The 25134-nt window shown below is 33.6% G+C and overlaps 1 protein-coding gene and 1 long non-coding RNA gene across 5 annotated transcripts in view; one reads left to right on the top strand and one right to left on the bottom strand.

Annotated features, from left to right (window-relative positions):
• KIAA1109 (transmembrane protein KIAA1109 homolog) overlaps positions 1–25134 on the bottom strand; it is a 210643-nt gene that overhangs the window by 32171 nt on the left and 153338 nt on the right. For 2 of the 4 annotated variants that reach the window (XM_038564744.1, XM_038564745.1), the window contains exons 55-71: positions 24365–24462; positions 23467–23652; positions 21773–21941; positions 19861–20072; positions 18144–18342; positions 14681–14740; positions 12662–12888; positions 11718–11918; positions 11393–11523; positions 10004–10127; positions 8052–8161; positions 7290–7380; positions 6693–6755; positions 4194–4447; positions 3417–3632; positions 1699–1879; positions 986–1187 (exon numbers count right to left, since the gene is read on the bottom strand). In XM_038564744.1, coding sequence (XP_038420672.1) covers positions 986–1187; positions 1699–1879; positions 3417–3632; positions 4194–4447; positions 6693–6755; positions 7290–7380; positions 8052–8161; positions 10004–10127; positions 11393–11523; positions 11718–11918; positions 12662–12888; positions 14681–14740; positions 18144–18342; positions 19861–20072; positions 21773–21941; positions 23467–23652; positions 24365–24462 — 2724 coding nt within the window. The remainder of the gene's footprint in view (positions 1–985; positions 1188–1698; positions 1880–3416; positions 3633–4193; positions 4448–6692; positions 6756–7289; positions 7381–8051; positions 8162–10003; positions 10128–11392; positions 11524–11717; positions 11919–12661; positions 12889–14680; positions 14741–18143; positions 18343–19860; positions 20073–21772; positions 21942–23466; positions 23653–24364; positions 24463–25134) is intronic. The other 2 variants (XM_038564746.1, XM_038564747.1) reach the window with 2 other exon arrangements.
• On the top strand, positions 16717–20481 carry LOC119864441. Its single transcript, XR_005373965.1, has 3 exons — positions 16717–16760; positions 17402–17484; positions 19869–20481. It is a non-coding gene; the product is annotated as an uncharacterized LOC119864441 (long non-coding RNA).

Genomic DNA, 25134 nt, shown 5'->3' on the forward strand with positions numbered 1-25134 from the left:
ATCAAATTCCATCTCTCAAGTGAAATATTTTGAACTAATTCTTGCCCAGTCTGATATTCCTACCCGCCTCCCTTTTTTTAATTCTACTATATATATAAGGTCTTATTCATGTGGTGTGGTAGTCAGATTCCAAAATAGCTTCTAGTGGTCCTTGCCTCCTGATATCCATGCCCTTGTGTAGTTCTCTCCTGCACTGAATAAGGCTGACCTGTATGCTCAGTATGGTATTGTGGAAGTGATGGTTTATGACTTCTAAGGCTAATCCACAAAAGATACTGCAACTTTAAGCCATGTTCTCTTTTGGATCATCCCTTTTGAGGAAAGTTAGCTCCTTTGTTATGAGAACACTCAAGTAGCCCAGTAGAGGAGGAACTAAAGCACCAGTTTGCCCACCATATGAATGGGATGTGCTAGAAGTAGATTTTCCAGACCCCGTTGAGCACTCTGATGACTGCAGCCTTAGCCAACATCTTGACTGCAATGTTATGAAAAACTGTGAAGTTAGATTCACCAGCCAAACTGCTCCTGAATTTCTGATCCACACAAACTGTGTTTGAGGTTATAAGCCACCAGATTTGGGATCATTTATTATGCAATAATAGATGATTAACAAATGTGATTAAGACCAATGTACTTTGTCTTAAATGTATAAGTCTGATGTTTTCATCTAGCTCCCAAATATGAACTAGATAAAAATTTTTCTACATAAATAGATCTAAAAAGTTAAATAAATAAACTATTTAGTATATTAAGTTTCTTCTAACATTGATATTCTAAGGTAGTATCAGTTTGAAAAATAGCCAAAAGTCGTTGGGCCACTCTTCCATATGTGAACTTTATGGAGTCATTATTGACAAGTTTATGTTATTTTTTTTCTTTAACATGTGAATTTGCAAGAAATTCTCAATAGAGCAAGTAGGAAGTAGGTGATGACTAAAAAGTTGCCAAAAAAAAATTAAAAATAAAGTATATTTTCCTGAAATACCTGAGGGAATAGGTGGGGGTTGGGGAGGAAGTAAGGTGTTAGTCTTGCTCTGGACAGTGCAAGGTAAAGGAGGAGAAGGAGGAGATGGTGCACTATCTTTCATACCATACAGCTTGGACTCTTTAGAGAGGGTTCTTGGCAAGGAAGATCCTCTGGAGGCATTGGGTGATTCGGTCTTTAGTGTCTTGGAATTGTAATGCAACTGTATTAAGACAAATAAACTTTCAAAATTAAAATAATGAAGGTGAGAAAAACCAACAAATGTACAAAATGTGGAAGAAAGAACATCCAGGAGTCAGAAGACCCAGTTCCAGTTTTTACAAGTCAACGCTGTGATACTAGCAAGATTCTTAGTTGTTTTTCATTTAAAATTGAAAAAGTCATCCCAGATAATTTCTTTCTAGCTTAATGTTATAGGATTCTATAATTCTAAAATCTAAAAAATAGGTGTTTAAAGTTGGACTAGGAAAGGTTTATCAAATGTTAGGAATATCAATGCATAAAAAAGTCAACTTCTTACTGCTAAATTTTAATGGAAAAGCTCTGTAAAAGGGGCAACCTGAAATTGGATCTTCTTATGTTTAGAATATAGCTACATCACAGAAAAATGTTGGAAAGTCTCACTTTAATATAATCAGTAAAGGAAGAACCTGTACAATAGAAAATAAACAGTGCTTAGAATAATTTAATCCTAGACTTTTAGGTTCTTTTACCTTTACATCAACTCCAGGAATGTAAAATACTGTTGTTTCTAAATCACTAGGCTTTGTCTGCAGAGATGATGGCACTTTCTTGCCAGTCATTAAATGGGTGGTAGAAGCATAATTAGTTTGAAACTTCTTCTTTTTTGAAGGAGAATCTTGATCTAAACTCCTGGAACTTCTATCATAACTCCTATAAATAGAAAAATGATTTTTATCTTTTTTAAAAAAGGACATTTATCTCCTTTTGTTTAGAATCCAACTTTTATTTATACATAAGTGGGATATAATCCTTCATTAATAAAGTTGAAGAAGTAAAGCTCATCAGTGTCTGTAGCTAAACTGGTTAACAGCATGCATAGATGATGTTCGTGTTGTATGCTCCATAACCACATAGGGCAGTTGTTACCTTTAGTCTTTCCTGAGGTCCTAGCTGTTTCATATGAACATATTATGTTGAGCCAAAAGAAATTGCCCTTTACATAAGCAAAACCAGCTGAATATCAGCAATTTATTGTACTGAATTAACATGCTTTTTATCATTACTTCTACACATTTGTAGGAATTTAACTGTTTAAGTGCCTTTTTATCTTCCCATATTATGACACCTTCCTTAGACAAATAGACCATTAAAAAAATTAAAAAAATATATATAATCTTTATACCCAACATGGAGCTCAAACTCATGACCCTGAGGATCAAGTTACATGCTCTATGGACCAAGCCAGCCAGGTGTCCCTAAAATCTTTCATTATGAAAAATTTCAAACATGCAAAAAGTAAACAGAATGGTATACTGTGAACTCCTGTGGCTCCATCTCCCCAGCTTCCACAATTGTCAGCATTCTGCCCTTTTTTAAAATCAGCATATCCACCCACTCCCCATCTACCCCCTCAATTATTATTTTCTTTAGCTCTTTTTAACATTAGGAAAGAAAAGCAAAAATTCAAAGAAAAAAATAATCTAATCTTAAGCCTGTTTGTACCACCACTTTTTCAATGATGGAGACAAATGGTAAAGCTGCAGCTATATCCTATATCTCAGTATACTGAGACCTCTTTGTCCCAGTTTCCCAATCTCTATTTCTTTTTGAATTCATCAAAACTCTAAATAATCAGGGTGGCCTCTCCACTGTCCCCAGCTCCTGTGAGGCCTGGGCACCACCTGTGCGGCTCTGACTCTGATGACTCCTCGCCCTGCTCCTGACTCCTCGCCCTGCTCTGAGAGGCAGCACAGCCTCAAGGGGCCCCCATGTCCAGCAGGGGACCTGTCCCAGGAGGACACACCTGCCTGGGAAGGCCCCAAGACACTTCTATTTTTCTTCAACTCACTTTGTACTTAAATAAACTTATTTTAAGGGGGAAAAAAACCTCAAGATCTCTTTGAGTACTGCACTGTTCTTTAAAATAGAAATGTCCATAATACAAGAACAGAGACTGAGAAATCCGTGCTTGTTTAAAGGATAATTCCAAAGATACAACTCTTTTAATTAAATTGCTAGAATCTAAAGCAGACATGCATTTCTAGTTGCCAGAAAATTTTATATACTTATTTAAAGAAATAATATGTTATACAAAATAACCACTCAAATTTACAACTATGATTAAATCCACTCTTTAAATCTGCATTTTGGGTCATGGATGAAAAAGTTGTTTGTAATTCAGTGATATATATCAATAGTAGTTCTAACAAATAAAGTTACATGTACCCTTTTCTGACCAATTTCTTACCTTCTCAAGCTTATATCATCATGCTCTTGTAGAAGGGTAGTTGGGTGGAGAACACATTTTCCACTATCAATTTCAACCCGTATATCAAGTTCAAAGTCAATATTTCTCTCTGTGGCTGTGCCACTAAGACTTCGGTTGACTGGAGCTGTGGGCCAGCGTTCTGTAAATAGCTGATGAACAGCAGCAAAGCCTGTTGCTTTTTTACGAGATGTATGTCTAGGGAAAGAACAACCAATTATTACATTGTATTAAATTGCAAGAGTTTTCAACAAACTATTTCCTAATATGTGACCAAGAGTCTATAAACAAATATACTGTTTTATAAATCCACACTTATTACTCAACTAGCTCATATCATTTGAAGTTTTTTCTGAGTTTGATGGAGTCACATTTCATTCAACAATCATGCACTCAGTAACTATTATGTCCCAGGCAACGTGCTAGGTGTTGAGGACAGAGGCTCAATCACTGCTAGTAAGGGGTCCGAATATCAGTGTATGAACTATGTTCTACATTTTTGAGGAGATTTCATTTTTGCAAATTGTAAAATGCTATTTTCCTGATTTTATTAAAAGACTGAAGAATAGGGAAAGAAAAAAATAATGCCATATAGAGCTAAACTACATTAGTAAACTATGGCTATGTCTCAGTCTTCCTGTGGCTAGGCACATTAAGAATTTTTTTCTATAAAAGTTAACAGTTACACATAAAACCTTAAAGCTCAGTTCTAGACTCTGAAATACTACCCACAGGTCTCAAAACAAAAAGGCCACTTACGAGGGTTTCCTGTAAATATAAAACCTTTCCCTCTCATGGTCTTCGTCCTTTTCATCCTTCTCAGAATCTTCACTAGAAGAAGATAAACTGTCATCCCGTCGGCCCTCTTCAGGTTGGAAAGGAATGCCTGATGAATAGCCTCCTGGAGTTTTGGCAGAACTGAACACGGAATATGATCCTTCACTGTTTGAGGAGTAATGGGATGGACCTTCAATGGTTACTGACAAAAGGTCGAGTTCTGTCTCCTCTGGAAACTGATTGATTATAAAAAGAGAAGACGTGAATCAGGTTCATGTTATACATCTCTTAATTAAAAAAAGGAAAAGAAAAAATATATGTTTAAACATTTAAAATTCTCTCAGAATTGAATTTCTTCACTCTAAACTGAAAGAAAGCCAGATTTACGAACATTTGAAATGGCACACCAAGGAAGGAAGCAGATCATTCCACAGAAAGTCACACTACTGATATACTAAAATTAGTGTGAAATTTTACTGTATATAAGCCTATATCAACCTGTTAATTAGCACATATTGTATAATTCTTAACAAAGTTAAACATGCTGTGGAGACAAAGCAAATAATGTAAAATCAACTGTAAATCAGAGGGGCAAGAGAGCAATTAGTGATGATAGAGCATGCAGTGTCTGTACAGAGAGTACTTCATGTTTCTGGATATTTTTTTATAGATAGCTTCTAAAAATGAGTCGCTAATTGGTTGAAGAGTGATGCCCCAATCGTTATGTAGTTAAAGATAATCAAACTTAAGAATACTATTTTTAAGGTGAATGGTTTATTATACACACTATGTCGCTGAGAATCATACCAGGAGGCCATTGTATTTAAGTAGATTAAAAAAAAACACCAAAACAATAAAATTTTCTATGATCTAATTTATATTCCCAATTTTGAGAGTTGCTTAAATATCCTTTGAAAATGTGCAAGGTAATGCAATTTATTGATGCTATTAGATACAAGAAAATTAGATACATGAAGACAGAATACTGTAATAAAAATTTCAAACATGCAGAATCCAGCTTTTCCTCACTTTTTATGATATGTTATTTGATAAATAAAACAGATTTTATCAGAATACCTTCAATTTTTAAAATTGAAGAATTTGTGTGAATATCTGTTTTATATTTATTTTATATTTACCCATGCCCTAATGATCTATTTTATAACTTTTTATTTTATTTTATTTTAATTTATTTATGATAGTCACAGAGAGAGAGAGAGAGAGAGAGAGAGAGAGAGAGAGAGAGAGAGGGGCAGAGACATAGGCAGAGGGAGAAACAGGCTCCATGCACCAGGAGCCCGACATGGGATTCGATCACGGGTCTCCAGGATCACGCCCTGGGCCAAAGGCAGGCGCTAAACTGCTGCGCCACCCAGGGATCCCACTTTTTATTTTTATATGCTATTTTTTTTTACAAATAGCATATACTATTTAAAAAAAATAGGACTTGAACCAATTCAAATACTGATGCCTTTAAGAATTACTTAATCATTTCAAAATATACTCATAAATCAAATCATTAGTTTTACATCTGAAACTGATATAATGTTATATGTCTCCATAAAAAAAGGTGGATGGGGAAAAGTCAATTAGGAGAGGCCCTTGATTCAGTTCTGTAAATGATTTATTTCCATTTATTTGCATTTTTAGAAAAAAAGGGCATGTTTATCAAGCTCCCTATAATCTCATCGTCTTAAAACAAAATTTAGTTTGACTAAATTCAGTGTAACTACAGGATATGTACTAAGACTATAGTGTAAGAGGGCAGAGAAACAAGATGTATGTGGAATAAGTACCAGTTTTTAATGAAACTTGACAGAAAATTCCTAGACAAAGATTTATATGCCTAGTATACAGATATATTTTTAAAATTCAACTTTCTTTGCATGACTTATATTTAGGGAAAATATATGGTTCATAAAAATGTTTATTCAACTTATAAGTGCCTGGGTAGCACATTTTCCACACTGTTTTGAACAGAATAATTTTTAAATGGATTGTTTTTATACATATATGGTTTTTTATATGTATACAGTGACTCCAAAGAAATAACATTCAATGGTTAATTTGTTGTCCTGAGAGAAGTTTGATTCTAGTTTCAATTAGTTAAAAAATTTTTTTAAAGAAAAGATTTGTTTTGTGGTTGAATGTAGAGGAAAGAGATTTGCTTAGGGATTAGCAAATAAATAATAAACAGCAGGTTTTGATTTATGACTTGGCTAATTTGGTAAGCTGATTTAGTCTATAATTTTGGAGATTCAATAATTAGTATTATACAAAGAAGTACAGAACTAAAATCTATTCATGCAAGAGCTTATAAAACATATGTGATGAAAAAGAATTCAAACAATCTTAAAGCTTTATGTAAAATATTTTTGAGGTCTGAGTTTAGTATAAAATGAGAGAAAGATGTTTTGAAAGCAGATTTTTAGGACGGTTAATCAGTTTTAAAGCAAAATTTATGTTGTTCTTAATAAGTACCTGAAAATACCCTTCCCCAGGACAGCTGGATTGTGGCGTACTTCCCCATATTGTTTTTTTCAACTTAATTAAAATAATAAGAAAATATATAAAAATTATGAAAAACAAAAAAACAATGGTTTAAAAGCAAACATTCAAGAAACAAAATAAATGTGTTAACATAAATTTTAACATATATAAAATTAAATATAACTTTTAAGCTGACCTTTTGACTTCTGGTTTCTGCTATTACTTCTATATGAACTAAATAATAAGATAAATACATAAGTACAAACATTCTACAACTATGCTTGTCTATAAGACCTAATTTAATGTGGATTCATACATGAAAGGAAAATTATTCGACAAAGACTTTCTACCTAAGAGCAAGCAGAATGGAATCTTTATTCTAGGTGAAACACTAACATGAGCAGCATGACTCTCAAATGATAACACAGGGATGCCCTGTTTGGTAATTTATAGACAGTTCACCTATCACAATCCTCACTTTCATTGTAGGTAGGAATTCATATTTTGAAACTTCATAACTACTATAATTTCGTAATTACTAAAATTATTTGGCACCGGTGTATCTTTAACAAATAATAACTCTCTTACTGTATCTTGAATATTGAAAGTTACTCTGGGTCCAGGAGATGCTGCATCCACACGGATTTCAGGGAGCTCCTCAGTTTCTCCTATTCGAGAACTGGAAGTAAAATATAAAGTTATAAAACAATTTAAGTATTTTTTAAAAAGCCCCTAGACTTTATAAAAAAGCCTAACAAATGACAATAATATTCTAAATATTTCTAAATATTTACCTTATCTAAGGATTAAATTTTTGGTATCCCATTTCTTAATCTTTAACATCCCATAGGAAAAAAAAAATAAAACACTGAATGTTTTGATTAACATAAGGTTTTCTGAAACTAAACCATATAAAAAAATTTATACTTCTTATTTTAAGTCCTCATTTATTAGTAAGATAGTATTTTTCTTTAATATGTAGAATTTCCATTTTTTATATGCTAAATATGTATGTAGTCATACCTTTTCTAAAATGACAAACATACCAGAAGCTACTAATCTGCACATACTCATTTCTTTGAATAGTCTGTAAGTTTATACATAAACTTGTCTAAATAGCAAAGCACTATTTTACTAAAGATGATTGCGGTATAAATACAATGCAGGAATTCCTTAAATAAACTGTTTAGTTTGATATTATCCATTATTACTGGTATTTGATTAATAAGGTTCATTTTTGCTCCCTTAATTGTGTAATTTCCCCAAATAGAACACAATAAATAAGTAGTGGATTTTCGTAAAGGAGTTAGCAATTTTATTACTTGTTTCAGTGGTTGAAATATATATTACCTTGTCCTTTCCATTCGTTTAAGAGGAGGTCTTCCAGAAGCAGAAATGCTTTTTGAACGACTGTAACTTGGTTTGTAACCCAAACCCCACTTATCCTTCAGAGAAGCAGCCTAATAAAATAGGAGAGGGAGAGAGACTTTAGACAGTTGCTTATTGTAATATCTGACTACAGATAAAATATTCTATTCAACAAAACAGTATGTTTCCCCCAGGTCAATAACATATTACTTTAAATTTGACTTTAAATGTCACTTAGCAGTATAGGTGGATCAAAGCAGAGCAGGACTTAGCTACTCTTTAGTCCTAATGTCAATTAGAAGAGCTGTATAACGGAAATATGATTCACCATCTAGCCTGAGAGAGAAAAGAAAAAGATTGGGTACAGAAATAAGGTAGAAAGAAAGGAAACAAAAAGGAAAGAAAGGCAAAATAAAATGAGAATTAAAAGGAAAGATTCTGGGAGAAAGCTGGGTAGTGGGAGGAGGTGAAAGGGAGATCAGAGGAGAGCAGGAAGGAGAGAGGGAGAGGCTCGAGGGAGAGGCTCGAGGTGGGGGGGGCATGATCATCTTAAGTACCATTAATGGGCACCCCTGCCATGGCACTCTATATTATAGGAGAGGAAAGGAAGGGGCAAGGTCAACACTTTACTTGTATCCAAATCCCTCTTTTCCAAATGTGTAGTTAGGGGCTAGATACTGAAAAGATTCTAAGACAATGGAGGTGTGGAATGCAAGAGGACTGAGGGGGAAGAGAGGGGGAAAAGACAGATGAAATACATGCTCAGAACACAGATAAAACTTAGAGAATTTCCCTAATTCTCTACCTAGTTTTATTGTTAACAATTACCAAGCATAAACTACCTTATAAATAGTACGTAAGCAATATTTTAATTCTACTGTATGATTGTTAGGCACATAGTAGCAAAAATTTTAAAAACAGACTTATGCAATACAGATCATCATTATCCATTTATTATCACCAGAAGCCAGTTACAAATAATTCAAATTGGATTTTACCTTCAATTTAAATAATTTAGAACAGTATTCAAACTAGGGTGTCTGGGAGTTTGTGGTGATCAAGAAAGTTGAAAGTTCAAGCCAATGAACCCTGGATTCCTGCAACCTTTCCCTACTTTCTCTGGTCCCAGCAGCTCTGATTTAATGTTTTTAATGTATCAAGGTGCCATCAAAAAATTGAGGGTTCTGTTGATTTAAAAAAAAGGTTAAGAATCTATCTTTTTTTTTTTTTTTTAAAAAGTCTTTCCACTAACAAGACCACTTTGCCCTAAAGCAATCTACTTCTACTTGAATATGTTTTAGAACTATTTTCTAATATATGTTTATAGTACATGTATTTACATATTTGTTTCACTTGTTCAGCAATTGTACTAAATCCCAAAAAATGTGGTAGGAAATGGGGTCAATGATAAGTAACTTTTTATTTAAGAGACTACAATTCTAGATGGGACAACTAAACGTGCAAAGAAAAGAGAATGAATGAAGTGCTGAGTACATAGTGGCTGAGAGGTAAGGTCAGCTGTGGAAAATGGGACAGGAGCAAAATGGACATGTCAAAAGACTCATATTTGAGTTAGAGACTAAAAAGAAAACACAGTTTCATGAAAGGAAGACAAAACCCAGTGGCTAAGGACAGACTGTAGAGTCCCACTGCTATATAACCTTGGTCAAATTACTTGACTTCTCTCTGTCTCAGTTTCCTCATTTTTATAATGGGGAACATAATACAAGCTACCTCATTTGGCTACTGTAAAGATTTAATGGGTTGTTAAATGTAAAGGGCTTTAAACAGTGTAGATGTGAGATATACAAATCAAGTGCTATTATCACTAGCAATGGAGAAAGAAAGAGAACTTAAGTACTGTCACAAAGTTTCATAAAGTAAAAAATAAAAGAATGGTCTACTCTAACAAAATTCTTCTTAAATTTACTCACTCGCATACTGGACCTCCGTAATTTCTTACGAACATCTCTTCTAATATCATTCACAGCAACAGATTCTAACTGCTGATAACGTTGAATTTCCTGGTTTATGGTTCCTTCACTTGCACCCAATTTTCTGGATGCAAAACAAATATGGTAATTAGTGTAAAAAGGTAACAAAGCAAGATTGATTTTTATTTGCTCCTTTTTAATTCTTTCACTCATCAGAATATCAAAGATTATATTATATTATATATGGATAGGCCAAAATCCTCCATAGAGTTAACAATCATACACCATAATTATAAAAAAGCTTTCTAAAGTTTTAGAAAATGGCTCTTTTTTACTTCTGCATTAAGAGGCTCTGACAATCTCATAAAGGATACAGACCAACTGCAGAAGAATGTATGTAAAATTCTACATAAATTTAAGCCTCAGGTAAAATTTTAGGGGAGGAAGTATATTTTGCTTCAAGCCATTGTTAATGCCGAGAGCAAAACTCAAACTGTGATGTAAAAACAGGAAAATGTGAATCACTGTATTGTAATTAATTTACAGACTAGTTTTTAGGTAATACCTTTCATTATACAAAATGCACATATCTGTCTAAAGTCCTTGAATGCAAAAATCACAGACATAAGTGGTGTATGAAGATTAAAAAGATGAGGAAAACTATCACCTTTTAGGAAAGCAAAAATTTTTCAAAGTTTGACAAGAAGGATATTTAGTCTTCTAGGGCAAGTATTATTTAATCAGTACTATGCAGCAGGCAACAGATAAAGAAAAAATTACCACCACTTACTGCCCCCTCTCTACTTACCCTATATCCACCTCAGTTCTAGAGAATTGCTACCACAAGCCGGCAAAAAAAAAAGTGTGAACTTTGAATTTAGACACACCCCAGTTCAAATTCCACTTCTTTAAGGGCTCTGAGCCAGTTTGGATAATGCCATATAACCTCACAGAAATCTCCTGAGGATTATGTTGAAATAACATGCCAGATTCACAATAGGTACTTAATAAATGCTAGATTTGTATCCTTTCTTAAAGATTAACATTCCAGAAATACCAATGTCAACAAAAGACTAATACATATATCAACATATACATGTGAAGATATGTGTAAGTGTATATACACATGTAGAGACATGTATATGTAATACAAAGTCAGTCATAAGCTACCTAGAAATGGAGAGCTGTGATGAGTGCTGGACTAGGAATTCATGCGTAACTTTATCACTAATGAATGTATGATCTCGGGCAAGTTATCAAACTCTTCTGGACCTTGGTGATCTCATTTATAAATTAAGTTGTACTGCCCCAAATCCAGTTTTCTCCACATTTAAAATTCGATGATTCTATTATTAAAATATTATATCACATAAAAATCATTACACATACTTAAGATCATCTATTACTTTGGCTTGTTCATTCAGTTCTCTGATATCCACTATACGCTTCATAATTTTTCTTCCTCTAAGTTCTCCTGGCTGGCTACAAGATGCTCCTTGTCTTCGATAATCTATAGCTTCCTGAAAAATCAAAAGCATGTCTGTCAATACCAACCTCAGGTCAACCAGAAAATCTATACTATCACAAAAATAACACCTTAAATCAAAGGAAGCATGCAAGAATCAAAGCCATCTATATCAAGTAGCATGATTGGAATTCTCCAGTGATTCAAATCCCTTCATTTTCACAAGGAATCTATGTAGTTGCTACCTACGTTTCCCCATGAGTGAGCTCTGCATGCTTTCAAATGGGACTGGCTAGACTGAGGGGAGCCCCACATCTCTGAGTCACACAGATACTCTGCAGGAACAGAATAGCGCTGATTTGGGGGCGTCAGGCCTAGCAGGTGATTTACAAGTCGCTGCCCAAAGGTGAGCTTGTGGCCATCTCCACCTACTGAACTTCCATCTGAACTCTAAATGATAAACAGTAACATTAATTTTTAAAAAATTTCTTTCCAAGAACAAGACTATTTGACGAAACAATAGTTAAAGATAATTTAAAAAGTTTTTAAACCCATACCAGAACAAAAACAGAGGAGCTTGCTTTTCAACCACCAAATCATTTATACTATAAAATATACAGTATAGATGGAAATACGTCTTTTTAAATGTATACTTTATTTTGTATGCATGCACTTTCCTTTTGAGATTCATTTTTAGCACCTTTATTGATATAATCCACATGCCATAAAATTCACCCATTTAAAATGTATATAATTCAGTGGTTTTGAGTATATTCACTAAATTGTACAACGATCACCACAACCTGTTTAGAACATTTTTGCCACCCTCCCCCCAAATGAAACCTCATAACCAAGAGCAGTCTCTTCTCATTCCCCATCCCTGACTCTGAGGTAGCTCTTGGCAATTACTAATGTACTTTCTGTCTCTACAGGTTTGCTTTCACTTTGCTTTTAACATTAGTACACTACCTTTAGGTTAAGGCTACTAAGTTTATTGACAGTTCTGAAAACTATTAATTAAAAGACAGTATCATGAAATTAAAAAACATTACAAAGCGAAGACACAGGGAACCACCACTCTCTTCCTCCCTATACAATGATCAACTACAATAGAATAAATAACATTAAATCAATCTTTTCCCTGTCTCAGGGTAAAGGCCAGTCCAGTAAAGTCTAACAGTGAGTTTACTTACAGTATGGATAGTGGGAGACATAGTGTCAACTTCATCCTCATCTGACAGGTCAGCTATGTTCACTGAATTGAGATCAGCAATGTCATCTATGTCCTCCTCTCCTGTCAGTGTCGTAAGGGTATTGCCCAGTGCATTTAGTCTTTTGCCAATGTTAGGATCCATGTGGACGTCGATCCCACACATTTTCCACAAAACGTTGAGTGTCCATGTTCCAGCACTACTACTTTCTGTTTAAAAAAAGAAGTGGCATTTTTGGTAAGTCTTGAGCACAGAAATTTAAATAATCCCATATTTAAGGAATAAAATGGATGACAGCCTTTTGTAACAACTAATCTCTCTCACAGCTAGGTCTGGGATCGATTGCCCTTTGTGGAGTGTACATCTCTTGCTTCCTCTGTGCAGCACCCTTCTTTCTCCTGTGAACTACAGATTCCCTCTTCTCCCTACTCCTGAGCTGACCTACCCTTCAACAGCTATAGTTGGAACTGCCATGACCCTTACTCATTTGCCAGAATTAGATAAGTAGGCCAGGTGAAAGTCAAAGTTGGAAAACTAAAAACCCTTCCCTGGACTTGAGAAAACCACAGTCCCTCTCTAGCGATTGAGGGTGGGGGAATGAGTCTCCTTGAGCTTTTGGCAGCGATGTCTCCTGACTTGGGGTCAGCAGTATGAAGAAAATGAAGCAGCTAGAGAGGAGCAAAGAGAAGAGCCCCGGTGGCAGTTGAAATCTTGGATCTGGTAGTTCCTGAGGGCCCCTGAGTTGACCTACTAGTTCCTTATCCTCATTGAAAGAGCCATTCCTAAGTTTAACTGTGACAGGCATATATCCTTTTAATAAACTCCCCATTTTGGTTAAGCTAGTTTGAGAGAGTTGTTGTCACTTAGTAACTAGAGCCCTGACAAAGACTTTTATGTGACTTTTCTCCAAATATGTATGTTTACCTCAGCCATCACCCTTTCTTCTAACATTATTACTCTTGGATATTTCCTAACCTTTTCAGTTCTCTGTCAGTGAGACAATTGGCCTTGCTACTTTCTGAGACAATTTACTTAGGATGAGCACCAAGGCTAGGCTTGGGGAAGATAACAGGAAACAGTAAGAAGAGAAAGGAAATCTAACTTTCATCAGCTTCTACTCCCACTGACATTTTAAGAGCCCTTAAATAAATATCTTCCTTTAGCTTACCCTTACTTTATAAGAAGTAAAATCAATAAAATTTACACTGAGCTATCATCTTAGTCAAGATAGGTTATAACTTCTAGAGTTACCTCCTAAGCAGTTTCCTAAGATTTTTTTTTTCTTCTCCAATCCTTGAAAGTGTCTGCTTTCTTGCTCACAAAAACTCAGTGGCTTTCCCACTGTCCACCAAATTAAGTCCAGACTCCTTAATTTGAGATTTAACATTTTTCCCAAGTTATTTTTCAGATAACTCTTTTCTGCCCAGTCTGGACAATTCTAACTAGACACTGTTTTCATAACATAACTAATCTGTCTGCCTGAATTTCCTGATGCATACTCTCTCAGTTTTTGCTTCAGAAACAATTTTATCTATCAAATCCCTATTCAAATGCTTGTTAAATATTAAGCTTTCTCTGATCCTACTATCCTTCTAAATTTGAAATTTTTCTCTCCCCTCGAGTTTAGCAGCAATTAGAATTTTATATTTTATTGAACTTACCACTTATTACAACTTACTTATGCTACAGCGCCTTGACAATATTAGCATTTAAATTTATTCAGGGTAAAAAGTATATCTTATTCACCTCTGTCTTTCCCAAAACGTTTTACAGTATATTAGCAAGTGTCTAATTAATAGTTGTTAAATAAAAATATGCTAATATTATTACAAAAATTGTTTTTAAAATCAAGGAACACCAGAATTAATTCAGTTAAAAGACTCTCTTAATGTTAATAAAAATGACACATATGTGTGTATATATGTATATTTACATATATATATAAAAAGGCAAAATTCTAACTCATATATGTAAAACAGGTAATACCAATCATGAACTTACCAGCAGCTGCTTGTCCCGTAGTCCTAGAACATACTTCATAGGTGCCATCTGGAACTACACCTGCACAGAAATCATCCCCAAAAGTAGTTTTCAATAAAATTATGCTAGTGATTAAATACTGTACTGTTAATTTTTCGCCCAAAGATTATTATCTAAATATAAATAGAATCACTAGACTTTTTAAGCTTTAGTTTCTAATCTGCAGAATGAAACAGCAACCTTAGATGACTTGTAATATTCCATATCCAACATTTTTATTTTATGCTTTTAAGAATTTAACTGCAGCTTTATCTTACATTCTGCATGTGACAATACCTGGCTGACTCTGAAACTCTAGTTTCAAGATGCTATGACAACATGTGCCACCATATGAATGCCACTTAAAGAATGCAAATAATTTAAAAATAATTTTCTGTTAATAAGAACTTCCACATTTAGGTCACAGACATGATTTATCAGCCTTGTCTTTTCCTTTGACATTTTATGAGAAATAAAAATGACTGCCATGATGTCAATCTTATATGATTAATCTCCTAAGGTTATGGACCTATCTCCAGTACATATCTAACTTTAAATCTGAAATATTTACTACCACTTAGCTTTAACCTGGTAACTTCAACTTAAAAAAAAAAAAAAAAAAGAGGTTAACTAAATCAACAGTATAGGAACATACCACCTTTAAAACAATTTTTCAAAAAAGTTGTGCCCAACGACAGAATTAAAACTCTTTCTTAGTAATCCTTCATAAAAATCAAATTTCAATCTAAATCTGGCAGAACATAAATCTTAAATAAAATGTCCTTTTGCAATTCATTTTGTATCCTCAGTTGGTATTCAAATGTTACTCGAATCTGAGCTGCAGAAATACAACGTATTTTGGGAGAAAGAGTCTATTAAGTGACAATGTCTATTATATGGGGTTTTTTTTTTAAAGAGAATGCTAATAATTTTAAAATCTGAATTATATTTTTGAAGCATATGGTACCAGTGCTTCATATACAATTTATAGAATATGAGAGAACTAGATCTTGTCTTAGGGTAAAAGATTGCTCAGTTCACCTTTATAGTCATGGTTATAAAGCAGAGCAAAAGAAACTTAGATAACTCTTTTAAATCTAAGAATGCTAGAAAACCCTCTGAAATTATAAGTATCATAATGGAGGCCAAATGAAAGCTAGTAAATAAAAACAAGATAGAAAACTTTTAAGACTTTGAATTCCAAGAAATGTCAGAGAACTTTTAAATATTAAGTTTAAAGAAATTATATAAATTCATATATTACAGAGCCATTATAAATTAAAAAGAAATATTAAGATTTTTTAGGAGTAGATCCAAATCCTCAAAGTGAGAAAAGAATCAACTACACTTTCCCCCATTGTGCCTGTGGTCGCTGAGTCAGAGACATAATGCTGAGTAGGATCAACCATTAGTCTGAATCTTGGATGGCAATTTTCCTGCTCTTTTGACCTAATGTTACCCAGGTACTAACACAGAGCGTGGAGTCTTTCAAACCTCTTCTCTTTTCCCTGATGCTAGCTACATTTTTCGAACTTTTAATGGTTTATATAATTTTTATAAATAAATGTTAGTGGAAAGAGTCTGGTCTTTTCTATCTATAGTTAAATGGACCTTTGAATTCTTCCTAAAGATTGTCCTTTCTAATTCTAACTGCATTTCCTAGAAAATATTATCACCCTAGAGAGGCAATTCCATTGGGCCACCATTTTTTTGTAGGGCTTGATTTTAAAATGATCTGTAAAAAATAAAATCCTACAGCATAACTCTATGATTCCTTGTTTCTCTACTCCAATCCAATCCTTTTTGTCAAAAATATTTAATGTCACTTATATTCTATTTATTATTACTAATAAAAATTGATTTGCCCCTGTTATAATTTGGAATTCTTTTTTTTTTTAAGATTTCATTTATTTATTCATGACAGATAGGGAGAGAGAGAGGCAGAGACACAGGCTGAGAGAGAAGCAGGCTCCATGCAAGGAGCCTGATGTGGGACTTAATCCCAGGACTCCAGGATCCCACCGTGAACCGAAGGCAGACGCTCAACCGCAGACCCACCCAGGTATCCCATAATTTGGAATTCTTATTTCAATAGAAGAACCACTCAACTCCTCTGCTTCCTTGCCAAGACACCAAACAAAAAGCATGTTACAAAAATAAGTCATTTAGTTTCCTACATAACCTAAAATAAACCATGATTATCACAATTATCAGTATGTTAATATTCTACTTAGTTGGTGTAATATACATTGAGGTTTATATATTTTTACTATGAGCCTTTGATTTTGATTCAGAGGCATATTTATCATGCATTTTCCCATTATAATAAACTGTTAAGGAAATGGTATTCTTCTTTTGCTTCCGAATATATTTATCTATTTTAATGATTATAATAAAGACAAAGATGTTATCTTACTACACATCAGATTTAAATTTAACAAAAACAGACAAAAGAGTTATAATTTGTAATTTCTCATGAAGGCTATTTTTGGTCTTTTGGAAATGAAGCATAAGTATTTTGATATCAAGTCTTCTTAATAACCTGAAGTATTTCACAGAAATCGCAGCATTTTACCTATGAATTACCTAAATGAGAAGCAGTCAAAACCAGAATTTCACCTATAATTTTATCTAAGTTTTAACCAAAATGGATGCCAAAACTTCAAGTTTTGATATAAAAATAATGAAAAATTCTTTTTAAAGAAGACCCAGAACTGGACAGAAGATTTCCTTCCAGTGGAGTGGAGAAAAAACTGCATAAACAACGGCATACCACTCTTTGTAAGGTAAGTAAAAATTTTGGTTCACAATCTTTAATTCCTCAAACATAGCTTTTCTTTATTAGAAGATTAATGATGATTTATTAACTCTGCTATAATATTTAGTATATTAAGATAAAAATAAATCCATATTCCTTAAAAACTGTATATAAACACAGCTGTAGTTACTCCCAACCTTGAATATTAATGGAATCGGAGGAATTCACACAAGTTACAAACTGTAACTTACATATTTAGACACGTGAATTTATTCATATTAATATTATTTTATGGCTGGAGTTCCTGTTTCTAGTTATCTACAACCTGTTCTATGATATAGGATAAACTGTATCTTGCACATTTATCACTTTCTTTCAAGATCCCCACAGAGAAAAGATGCTTTTATCTGGTCATGCATGAATCAGTTACAGGAAAAAAATCAGGCAGTAAATGAATCTTCAAATGTTATACTATCAAGAAGACTGCCTAGTTGATTTACTTACCAAAACTACTGAAAGCTACAGTTTTTCACAAATTTGACCTACCTTTAACTAGAAATAGCCCTTATTTCACAAAGTCCAACATTCCGATAGCTAAGCATCCTTTGGTTTTACAAATGAAGACACTTTTTTTTTTTTTTAATTAAAACAATTCTAAACCTCATACAGAAAATAAAAGACACTCACAGGCATTCATCACTAGATCGCCACGAATTTCTGGTTTCCAGTCATCCCACGAAGTCTCAAAGCCATCAGCAAAACGAATACAAAAGTTTTTGAAATGCCCTTTACTAACCAGAGATTCTGAAGAACATGCAGTGATAAGAGTACTTTCAATGGTCAATACTAAAGCAGAACCAATGTCAAGGTCTCCAGTGTGATTAGACTGCAAAATACATTAAAAAAAAAGACAAAACGTGACAATGTTTTAAATTTGGAAATTCTCACGGGATTCATAGGAACAAAAGTCTAGGAAAAGTCAAGCCTAGAAATTTTCATTAAAAAGCAGCTTAGAAAGATATCTACTTTTAAAAAATTAAATTGTTGAAGTGAATACATTTGCAATGTGCAACTTTTCTTTTTTAACTCACAAAAGGTAGGGGTGCCTGGGTGGCTGAGTCGGTTAAGTGTCTGACTCTTGATTCTGGTGCAGTTCATGATCTCAGGGTTGTGGGATTGAGTCCCTAATGGGACTCTGAGCTCAGCGGGGAGTCTGCTTGAGAGTCCCTTCCTCTGCTTTTGCTTCTCCACCCCACTCACATGTATGTGCTCTCTTGCTCAAATAAATAAATCTTTAAAAAAACTCACAAAAAGTTAATTATCTAGATTTTGGTTTTTTTTTTTGTTTGTTTTGTTTTTTTCTTTTCTTTTTCTTTTTTTAGAGAGAGAAAGAGCATGAGCAGTTGAGAGATAGCACGAGACACCCTTAAGCAGGCTTCATGCCCAGCGTACAGCCTCAGCAGGGCTCCACACAAGGCTCTGTGTGGGGTTTGATCTCAATACTGACATTATGACCTGAGGTGAAATTAACACTTAACCGACTGAGCCACTCAGGTGTCCCTAATTATCTACTTTTCTAGCTTAAGCTTCTGTTTTACTGGTGGGGAACATTCTCATTATGACAACCACTTCTGGTGTATATGGCTTTCCTGAGCTCTGACCATAATGCCCTTAAAAAAATTTTTTTTCAACTCCTGAGGCATAAATATACTAGATGTTGCCAATCCTCAACCCAGAGTTTTTCTTCACAATGTCTCACGAAACAAAATACTAAAAGATAAATTCATTCAACAACTGGTTACAGGTTAAGGTAAATTTTAACAGTAAAAGAGACGTCTATATTTGATATAATTGTAACTTCCTAGGCCTGATAAGGGTTTATAGCACTTTTTTGTTTCATACACATGTCCATAAATTATGAAAATTCTTGCTTTATCTGGTACATATAAATTGGAAGTTTCATTACCACTAAATATTGCAGCTTAAAGGCATTTTGAAATTCTCTACCCTATTTTAGATGAGGTTACTAAACATTATTAAACAATATTCTCAAATGTTCTCTTATTTATTAAGTATATGCCAAAGACTTATTTGTTAAAAACCAAAACAATAAAAAGACAATGAAAACTCAGCTGCCTATTTTTCAAGGTAAAAATTAAGATTTATCAGATGGGTATCAAACTCATCACAATTTTGCAGCAGAGTGCTTCAGAGCAAAGTCTCATGAGATTCATATTTAATACACTGTGGATGAATAATGGCTGAAGGAATTCAATCTTACTTGCTATTTACTAAACTCAAGTTACAAACTGTTAATTAGAAAAAATTATTATACTGTATATACATAGAAATGGTTAGTAGAATGTTGTCCTCTTAATCTTGGACTATTGTTTGATTTTTTTACCTGTGCAGTATTTGTGATGGGCAGGCATATTCCCAGATCATTCACAGTGAGCTGGAGGAAGAGAGTCCCAAAGGCCTGAGCTGATGTTTGCTGGATACCTGGTAGCATATCTACTACTTCCTTTGTAGCCATATGAATATCTTTATGTAAAGCCATTCGTTGTTCATTCCAGTTGTCATAGGCAGCCTTATAATTCAGCCAAAACAGCACAGCTTTTTATAATTAAGGCAAGGTGGAAAGAAAATTAAAATCAAAGCTGTAAAGCTATAAGGCAAGTAAAACTCAGGAGCTGCAAAGTCTGGTCAATTAATAAAAATCATTCCCAGCAGAAAATTATAGCATTAGGATTAGAAAGGATCTAAGGGAATATAGTCAATTTGACAAATGAAAGCAGGCGACTGCATAATGGCAGAAAGAAGAAAATAATCCAGGTCCATTTGTTCATTTAATAAATTATTTGTGAAATGCTTATTATATGCTATGCACTAGGATGCAATAGAAATGAAATGAAATGAAATGAAAACAGAACATGGTCCCTGACCTTGTAGAGCCTACTATTACTACTGTTAAAAAATTCTTGAAGGCGGGCAGCCGGGGTGGCTCAGTGGTTTAGCACCACCTTCAGCCCAGGGCCTGATCCTGGGGACCCGGGGTCAAGTCCCATGTCGGGCTCCCTGCATGGAGCCTGCTTCTACCTCTGCCTCTCCTCTCTCTCTCTCTCTCTGTGTCTCTCATGAATAAATAAATAAAATCTTAAAAAAAAATTCTTGAAGGAGAGGTACATAATAGTAGGAGTATATAGTAAAAAGATGTGATCCTCAAAGAGAAGTCAAGACATCTGAGTCTGTAACAGGAATGGACCTTAAGGAAAACCTTCATTTAATGCACTATACAGAAGGAGAGTCTAAAGATGAGGGAGGGGAAAGATTAAGGGGTAGGGAAGCAGATGGAAAAGCAAACGGTCAGACACAAAGAGTAGAAAGTACTTTAAGGAGCTGTTGAAGGTGATGAGAGGTTTGTAAGATGTGAAATGAAAAAAAGTGCACAGAAGTTAGCATAATAAAATGTTACCCATAACATTGCCAAAAGGATAGTTTTCTAACAGACTTATCACCAGGCAATGCCAATTTCAATCTTAAATGGCTTCATAAATCAGTTCTTCATTACTTCCACAATACAATTGCTACATATTTGCCCAATATACATTAATTAGACCCCATCTATCTGTTCAGCCTTATTTCCTATTATTTTCTTTTATGAAAGCTTCTATATGTTTTAGACCTCTGTGTCAATACATATTCATTCATATTCTCTCTCATCTGGTAAATATTTACTTAGTTCTTAACTTTAACCCAGGAACTGTTCTGCTTCAGATACAAAGGTAAGTGAGACTAGCTTCATTTCCTTGTCTCCCATGTGAACTTTTAACTCCAAGTCAAATCTGAAGAATTAGTTTTTCCTTTAAGAAGCACAGGCAAAGTTAGAAGGCTCCCTAAGATACAAGAAAAGGTAACTCTAACTCCTCCCTGTAGTATATTTTGTTCTCTCCCACTGGACTGACAGGTCCTTGAGGACAGGGATCTGTATTCCACTCCTAGACTCCCAGACCGTAAATGAATAAAGATAGTGCAAAAGCAAATGGGTGCATTAGTTTTTGAAACCAAACAGTTAGCATTACAATTAAAATTCTGACACCCTCTATATCCATGTTGAAAGCAAATGACTTTAAAAAGTAAAATAAGTTTAAAAACTGAAAAGAATAAGCAAAACACTTTGTTTGGATGTTCACATTTCAGGTTAGGAGACATTTAGCTGTCAAGCATCTACAGTGGTAAACAACAAATGATTTTTATCCAACATTACCAAAACATTTCTAAATCTAACAAGATAGTGTTGATGGACTTTATCTTACCTCTATCAAAGGCCACAGGCTGTGCATAAACAATTGGTCTATTCAAGGTAATAAGCACAGCTTCCCTATCTGAAGAACCACTGATTTCTTCTCGGAGGGCATTTCTTAATCCAATCCTGGTTTTAAAATAAGCAACTTGATGAAAATCAGAACCAGCTTCCTCATAAACCTAAATTAAAATGAAAAACTCAATAAAATCAAGTAGTGGAAAATGTTTTGGTAAAAAACTTAAAAGTTTTAACACCATTAATGGTATTATTCACCAAAAGAACTATCATATATTTTTCTCAACTTTATTTGTCAATGATATATTCCTTATACTCTGTGCCATAAACACCTGAAATTAATATATAACATGTATGGGTAAACAAGAAGTAAATATGAAGTCATACAGAAAGTTTGTAGAAAAGCTAGAATGAGGTCCATATTCTTAATGTCAATACATTAACTGTTTCAAGATAATTACATCCTTTCTCTTCTCAACATGTGTTTCCATTTGGAAAAAAATACTGTTTTTCTAAAGATGGCAAGAAATTTTTCTCCATTTCCCTACATAATCTTTAATACAGCCATTTAATATAGAAAGTATGACTGGTATTAGTTTAATCAGTTCTTTTAAGTAAAAGAAGGAAAAAGGTTAAAATCTACATAATATCTATCAAAATAAAAACAATAACAAAAACATCCCCCAATAAGGTGTGAAAGTTATATTTTTATAAAATAGAATCTGATTTATTGCTGTGTGTATATATACATAAAACTTTCTATACAGGGATCCCTGGGTGGCGCAGCGGTTTGGCGCCTGCCTTTGGCCCAGGGCACGATCCTGGAGACCGGGGATCGAATCCCACATCTGGCTGCCGGTGCATGGAGCCTGCTTCTCCCTCTGCCTATGTCTCTGCCTCTCTCTCTTTCTCTCTCTGTGACTATCATTAAAAAAAAATTAAAAAAAAAAACTTTCTATACATATTACATACACATAGATATATATATACACATATATGTAGACATATATACACATCCACATATATGTGTAGCATACATACACACATATGTATAAAACCTAGCATATGTAAAACTTTCTATTAACATTATGGTATGCAAAAAAAACATTATGGTATGCATAAATTCCAATATTAAACAGGGTAGCTAAGAAACTTAATAACATTTTAAGAACTGACCAGTGTCAGTACAGTGCTGAAATAAAAAATAATTCTAAACAAAATCAAGAGTAATTATAAACAAGTATTTATGAAGATGTTGAATTAAGCTTCCTGTGATTACATTTGCACTAAACTATAGCAATACACCACCCAAAAGACTCATTGAAATGCCAAACTAAAATTGTAAAGGCCTTCTTAAATGAAGTTTCTCTCCAATTTACAATTAGGAATTTTAGGAATATTAAATAACTTTTTAAAAGTATAGTAAAAGGGACACCCGATGGCTCAGTCAGTTAAATGTCTGCCTTTGGCTCAAGTCATGATCCTGGGTCCTGAAATGGAGCCCCACATCGGCTCCCTGCTCAGCATATGGAGTCTGCTGCTTTCTCTCCTTCAGCCCCTACCCCCACTCGTGCCCCCTCTCTCTTTCTCTCAAATAAAATCTTAAAAAAATAATAATATTTACAGTAGTTCAAATTGATATACAAAATTTAAAAGCCAAAGTTCTAATATCAGCATATTTGTACTCACTTGATGTTTGACAATTTGTCCTAATGCCAGATTTAAATCCACCTGGCATTTACCAAACAGTTTCAGATAGCTGCTACTCCCTGGCGAAGCTTTGGTTTGAAGTCGGTTCGAAAGTTCCAGCTCTATCAATCCAGTTTCAAATCTCACAGCTCTCATTGATGGAGTAGTGGCTGTTACTTGAATACCCTAGTTAGTAGATTATATGTTAGGAGGAAAAAAGAATCTTAAATCAACAATATACACTCATTCAAATGAAATCTTTCAATATATGATAAAATGCCATGTTTTAAAATACATATGGGCTGTCTAATGAGCTGATAAACATTCTTTAATTTCTCATATTAGTAGGGAATTTTTTACTTACTGAATTTTATTTTAAATTTTGTACTTAGCATATGAACTGTTCATGAGTTAAATACATTAATTATAATTAGTTGGTAACACTTTTAACACTAATATCTTAATAATTGGAAATATTAAGGTTTCTATTAAGGTATTGTTAATTGGACAAGTTTACAAAATATTTCTTACAGAGTAACTTATAACTGTAATAATTAGAAAAAAATAAAATATTTACCAGCAGGGGGCAGTTATATGAACTGTTACAATTATATAATAAATAGTACAGCTATTCAGGAAGATAAAGTTAATCTATAATGTTCTGACATTGAAAGGTATTCAAGGTTTTTAAAATGCATAAATATATGCACATGTAAAACTACAAATAGAAAAAGTCCTAAATGATATTCAATTACTAAAAATTTTCTTGAGTGAATGGGGTTACACTTCATTTTTATTTTCTACTTATCATATTTATGTATCATATGAATCTCCTATAATTAGTATACATTAAATACTTAGAAAAGTACTTTGAAAAATATAATTCCTTATATGTTACCTTAAACTGCAAGTTCAGAGAATAAAGTAGAATTTTAGGCTTATCTCCATCTGCTGTTCCATCATGTTCATTCCAAAGAGGAATAGGCTGCTCCCCACCTATAGAAGTTAAATAACAGAGGGTCTGGGGCAATCACTTTAAAAGGAAAATAATAATTATTTTATGCATTTAAAAAAACATAAACAGTTATTTTTTCTGATCATGATCTCAATCTTTAACAGGAAACTTTAGCCATGTCACATTTCACTGACACACACACATACATATATGAATGCTAGGGATAATACTTCATATATAGGCATTTATTAAGAGTATTTTATAAGAACTAAAAACATTATACAATTAAATGTAATCATATATCTCAAAAAATGTATTTGAGGGGAAAAAAGTAAATTGTTCTAATGTCTTCAATCAAAAATGTGAACTTTATTGTTTACATTTAAATGTGCTGCAAACAAAAAAGAATTAAAGAAAAAATAAAGGTGCAGAAATTTTAAAAATAAGGTAATGTGTGCTAAGAATATGTGGCAGCAAAAGTTTGTCCTACAAATTAAAGAAAAAATGAGACAGGAGACTCTGGGGTAGAGTTCCTATTAACAGATCATTTGTTGCCCAGGCAATGTGGCATCCACAAAATAATGTTCTAATATTTTAATGTGTAACTTCCCTTTCCACTTTTCATCCCCTTGATGAAAAAATTTTCTGCATATTTATCTTTCAAGTTTTCCATCTTAAAATGTTAATCTTTCTATATGTATATTCAGTTTAGT

This window comes from Canis lupus, chromosome 19 (assembly GCF_011100685.1).
Source record: "Canis lupus familiaris isolate Mischka breed German Shepherd chromosome 19, alternate assembly UU_Cfam_GSD_1.0, whole genome shotgun sequence".
NCBI lineage: Eukaryota > Metazoa > Chordata > Mammalia > Carnivora > Canidae > Canis > Canis lupus.